This window comes from Telmatherina bonti (genome assembly GCF_933228915.1).
Source record: "Telmatherina bonti genome assembly, chromosome: 9".
Taxonomy (NCBI): Eukaryota; Metazoa; Chordata; class Actinopteri; order Atheriniformes; family Telmatherinidae; genus Telmatherina; species Telmatherina bonti.
In genome coordinates, this window is record NC_136627.1 from 31318880 (window position 1) to 31325035 (window position 6156).

A 6156-nucleotide genomic window follows, 5' to 3' on the forward strand; every position below is an offset into this window, starting at 1 on the left:
CACATGAATAATGGCTCCATCCATGCTGAAGTTATAAATATCAATGACCCTGCTGACGTTTTAAATGCATCTTGTTGGGTTTAATTATAATATGTCACAAGCACCCCGTTGTGGAAAGACCTGTGTATGTTGGCAGACCATAGACTCCTGAGCTGACAAGTCTGACCAGGTGGATAATTGTCGATGGCATCTTATTATATTTCTGGCATGGTCTGATTCACTCCAGCAACAAATGATGGGAGATCCATTAAAAACGAGGTTTAATCAATCCACATACAAGGTTAAGGAGATTTTTTTCATGAGACTAATAAGTGTTCTGCTGTAATTTCACATTATAACCACTTTATTTGTATTGTGTTCAACTAAAATAAATAGATTTCTTATCTGTAAATAAGCTGTTTTGTAGCTTTTTGTATGAGGCCATGTGACTTTCTCACTTGAATTTTTTGCTTTTCCTGCCTTGACACAAAATTTACCTCGCAAAGTCGTGACAGAAACACCGAATTAAAAACATAGTTATAGTAGTTCTTAATCTTACATGATTGTTATGAAACAATTTCCTCTCAAGTTAATATAGTAAAAAATGGTAAATGTTGGAATTTTCTGGGCTGTTCGTCTTCCTTTTCTTAACCATTAAATTATAAACTAACACGATATAAGATAACATTATTAATCAATTTATTTCAAACTTAACATAAATTCGTGGCAGAATCATCATGTATGGTTGAGTTTTAATAAAACTACAACTCCCCACAGCACTAAAAGGTTGGGCCCAAGAAGTAAAAATCTGATTGGTTGATCGAGACCCACGTGATTAAATGGGACGTATTTTGGAAGACGTCAACAGGAAGTATTGCTGTCAGCTCCCACAACGTGAGAGTTGAAAGTCAAGTGAAATCAAAACCTTAAAATACTATGAAATGTGGTTTATTTTTCGGTGACTAAATGTTTTTGCCGCATTTGTCGTAGAGTAACGTTGTTAGGATGTTTCAAGTTGTAACTAAACTTCTTTCTAGATCATCATTTGCATCACTTTCTCGGGGTATTTCGCTAAGTTTTCGACAATATTGTAAGAAAACACCGATAAAACTACAAGTATCTGACGCACTTTCAGGTGCAAAAGTGGGAGAAAACGTGAGAGTTCAGGTAACGTTGCTACACGTTTAATATCATCCTCTGATGATTGCGCTAATTTGTGCTAACCAGCTATTTGCAGGATCATGCTGCTTATTAGTTTGAAGAACTCTGCTGTGCTTTGATTTAAAAATGATGCACTCATCCAGTTATTTAATTCTTACCAGTCTCCATTTTTAAGCTAAATGTGCTCATTTTGCTGGTTTTTATTTCTGTAAAAATGCAAATTTATCACAACAAATTTATCGTCAGTAACTCCTTGAAATTTTGCTACACTGATGTCCAGACAATGATCATTTCACAATTTATAATTTCAGTCAGAAATATTTGCATTTATAGACAAGTATTTAAATTATTTGATTACTAATATTTTGATCATGTAAATAAAACAAGTGCATTTTTATTTGTGTGTTAAATTTTTTTCACTAGGGATGGGTTCGCTCTGTTAGACCACAGAAGACCAATGTCTTCCTCCATGTGAATGATGGAAGCTCCTTGCAGTCTTTGCAAGTTGTTGCTGGACCAAAGCTGAATGATCCGTAAGCACTCCCATGTTAATCTGTGAAATAATCCTTAGTCATTTCTTAAGTCGAGCATAAACTCAAACCTTCTTCTTCCAACGTATGTCTTTCCTCCCCAAATTAAGGTTGCTCACATTTGGTTGTGCAGTTGATGTCATAGGTACACTTAAGAAAAGTCTGCATCAAAAGCAGCCAGTTGAACTGGAAGCAGCCCAAATCACTGTAGTTGGTGAATGTAATCCAGTGGTAAGAGCAATCACCTTTGCAAATTTTAGTGTGGCATTGAGTGAAGCGTCAAACCATGACAAGTAAGTTCTTATTTTATTTTTGTTTTTGAACAAAAAATGTATTGTTTATTCCTCCAGGATTTTCCCTTTAAAATCAAAGAGAGACACAGCGTTGAGTACATTCGACAGATTCCTCATCTCAGGTGTCGAACAAATGCCTTTAGCTCCCTTCTGAGGATACGAAGTGAGGCTACAACAGCAATCCATTCATATTTTAAGGTGAGGACATTACTTGATCACAGAGTATTTTAGCATAGTACTGATCAATTATTGTCAAGCATGTTTTGTTTTGTTTTTCTCTTAGAACAATGGCTTCGTGCAGATTCATACTCCAGTCATCACTTCAAATGATTGTGAAGGGGCAGGGGAACTCTTTCAAGTTGAGGCAAGTGTCTAAAAATGAAAAGTGCTTTTACATTTGTTTATTTGTGTGAAACTATTATGTTGATGGTTTGTGTGTCGTGTCTGTGGAGCTCTAATCCGAACTGGAGTGTTAATACATAGGTTTGAAACTTAAAATCTTTGCCATCACTACAGCCATCGGGCACTGAAAATGTGGATGATGGAAACTTTTTCTCTGTGCCTGCCTTCTTGACTGTGTCAGGACAACTTCATTTGGAAGTAATGTCAGGGTAAGTTAAATAGATCATATTTATTCATCTAGTAGTGACACTCTCAAGTTAAATATTGCTTCTCGTATCCTTGCAGGGCATTTTCCAGAGTCTATACATTTGGGCCGACTTTCCGAGCTGAGAACTCCCAAAGCAGACGCCACTTGGCTGAGTTTTTCATGGTGGAGGCAGAGATCTCCTTTATTCAATCCTTAGAGGATCTCACAAAGGTACACCATATCATTACCTTCAAATTTTACATTCCACTGTTGTTGACAAATGAAAACATGCATGTTAAATGTAGTGGCGAATAGATGCCCAAATTTCCAATTGAAACACATTAAATTTCCTTCGGCTGTATCCAAACTGCAGTGACACAAAACTATGAAAGTCTCCTCTAGATCCAGGTAATAGTTTGTTGCTCCTGAGTTACTGATGAAACATAGTCATGCATCATGATGGATTGGTTAGGTGGACCTTCACTGTTTTGGACGCAAACAGTGCATCAAATTATATAAAAAACAAAAGCTTTTATAAGTCTTCTTTTCATCCACTTCCCTACAGGTAAACACATTAGTATGAATATTTCTGTTGGTTTCTCAAATTTCTCTCACTGAAAATTTAATTGCTTTGCCTAAATTGTGTTTCTGTGTGTATTCTGTGTGACTGATTTCCTTCTGAAAGCCACTAGTTTCTGTTTATTTCGCATCAAGATTCATTTGAAATAATCTGAATGAGAAATCTTGATGTATTCTAATTAATTTAAAATACATACATCTATTTGAGAATATCTGATCCAAAGTTTTTTCACAAAGCTGTGTGTGAAGAAACTTTGAAGATACAATGTCTTAAGAAGGAGAGACTTAAGGCCCTTTTATGCTCCCTTACGCATCTAAATGAGGTACGTACATTTCAAACATAGTTATTCTCCTCAACTTCTGCATCTTCTTTGGGTGCTTTTTATTTGCCAGTTTCTGCATCACCTTCTTCCTATTCATTATCTTCTTCTTTTGTTTGCTCCTTTAACTGGTTGTGTTTCGGCTATAGTTAACTCAGCACTGCCCTACAATGTTTCTGTGGTATTGCTCCGTTTTCTGCATCAAGTGACAGATAGCTATGCCCCCTTGAAAATGGACCAAATTGCCCATGTAACCGACACGGTAGATGGATGATCTGTCCATCCGTCTGCATATCCGTCTTCTGTGAGCATAAAAGGGCCTTAAGTAGGATTTAATGTCTCACCATTTTTAACAGGAATAAATCTTCATGGACTGACCACCTCTTTTGGGAAAAGTAAATCGAAATACCCAGGGTGACTTTTAAAGTTACCCTTGTGTTGCTCAGGAAGGTTTTAATTATTAAACTTTGCCTACTCTTTAGGTCATGGAGGACATGTTCAGATCTGCCACCGAGCATGTATTGGCTCACTGTGTGGAGGATGTGGATCTGTTTCACAAGCATGTGACTCCTGGACATAGGGTGAGTCCTGAAGGACACTTTCTTAACTTTGGTACAAAGCCTTGCTCCTTGCTCTAAGCAGCCATGACTGCATCTGACTTCATAATTATCTCTGCTTGTATTTTTTCTCCTCTTGCATTTATACTTCCTTAGGACACTGTAGATGCTATGCTGAGCAAGAGCTTCCCTGTGTGAGTCTTTTGTGTTTCTAAATATTGTATTTAACAATACATCCTTTAAAGATTAAAACTGCATGTTCAAGGCCTTTAATGTGTGATAATGTCTTTTTAAGGATTACCTACAGTGAGGCTATAGACATTTTAAACCGCAGCACAGAGAAATTTACCTTCCCTACAGATGTAAGTGGAATAATTTTTCTTTTTCTGTGACAGAAAAAACTACTATGTACCTCTGCTGTATGTTAGCTACTAACTGTTTCCTTCCACAGATGTCCACGTTGACTTTTGTTCTTCTTTTCTGTAGTGGGGCTGTGACCTTATGACAGAGCACGAGAAATACCTGGTGAAACATTGTGACAACATTCCAGTCTTTGTAACTGATTATCCTTATGACCTGAAGCCTTTTTATGCAAGAGACAACCAGGACCATCCAAAGCATACAGTAAGACATGGTCACACTGTTAAAAATGCAAAGTGAATCAATGATTTAACCACTCGTTTCCTTCCTTGTAATGCCAGTTGGGTCATTGCGCTGATTTGCATATCTGAGCTGACTTTGATTGTTGTTTGTGTGCAGGCAGCTGCAGTGGACCTTCTTGTGCCAGGAGTTGGAGAGCTCTGCGGGGGCTCGCTAAGAGAGGAGAGGTTGAATCTACTGAGGGCTCGACTGGAAGAGTAAGAATACATATTTGAAGGGCATCTGAAGGCAATGCTAATACATGTTAAACTACAGCTGGCAACAGGGTCATTCTCAGTATACCCATGTATTTAACACGTTTTGCAGTATTTGATTCGAATAAAATGCAGGTTCCCATCCATACACATTTCTGCAAGCACTGTATCTTCCTCATCATTGCAGCAAAGATGTTCAAGATGCCATGTTTAAAAAGCCACTTTTTTAAACATGACCAACTACAGATCTTCAGAGGCAGAAGACATAAATTTGACCTTGCATCTGTTTTGCATGTTTGTTTTTATGTTTCTGTTGATATAAAAGTACCCTAAAAGTACCATTGTTACTCTTAATCATATTTAAAAGTACTTTAGTAACCAGTGGAAAAATGTTTTTTTCTATATTAGAAAAAGTAACAGATAGATAGATCGATAGATAGATAGATAAAATGCATAACAATATCTGGCTTACAACACAACTGAACTTTATTGTGTGCTGACAAATTATTGCACTGTTTTTGCATGAAATGGATCAATGTCAGAGGAAGGAGTTGCACAAAAGTTACATTATTTTTGTATATTATCTAAGTAAATGGGAAGTAATTATACCATTTTATAACTGTCTTGTACAACTGAAGATAAGATACATTTGAGGTTTTCTCTTGTTCAGCCAAACATAATATTTAAAACAGTTTTTTAGTGTGTGTGTGATATTGAGTTTGGTAAAGAGAAAAACAATTTTTTTTAGTATTTGTGCACACATACTTTATTTAGTCTTATTAATACAGGAAATAAAAATGATGCCATAAAAAGTAATGTAGATCCTGACTTGATGTCATAAACTGTTGCTCTTATATTAATGATGATATTCGTTTTTTAGGGCTGGACTAGGAGACACCTACAGCTGGTATTAAAAAAAAAACAACAAAAAAAAAAAACACACACACACACACAACAGTATTATATAAGAAATGACCACACTTCTTGATAAGTTTTAATGGACATTTTATGAATTTGCAGGTATCTGGATTTGAGACGTTTTGGATCTGTCCCTCATGGCGGCTTCGGACTGGGATTTGAGAGATACTTGCAATGCATTCTTGGTGTTGACAATATAAAAGATGTGATTCCTTTTCCAAGATTTTCCCATTCATGTCTTCTATGAAAATAATAATAAATAAAAAAAAAGCTTGGAAGGAATTATGAAGTTTGTTGTTATTGAATTGTTTCAGTTATTTTCTTTCTGTTGGTGTTCAGATGGCATGTTTTAAAAGAGATCCCTGTGTCTATCATA

The 6156-nt window shown here is 36.2% G+C and overlaps 1 protein-coding gene across 1 annotated transcript; it reads left to right on the forward strand.

Moving 5' to 3' along the window:
• The first annotated feature begins 849 nt into the window (after positions 1-849).
• Positions 850-6156, forward strand: nars2 (asparaginyl-tRNA synthetase 2, mitochondrial). The gene is made up of 14 exons (XM_079246266.1): positions 850-1146; positions 1564-1673; positions 1781-1901; positions 2021-2161; positions 2247-2327; positions 2480-2574; positions 2651-2783; positions 3934-4032; positions 4165-4202; positions 4304-4370; positions 4495-4632; positions 4768-4865; positions 5743-5769; positions 5883-6156. The coding sequence occupies exons 1-14, from the start codon at positions 985-987 to the stop codon at positions 6025-6027; spliced, it is 1455 nt and encodes a 484-aa protein (XP_079102392.1). The 5' UTR covers positions 850-984; the 3' UTR covers positions 6028-6156.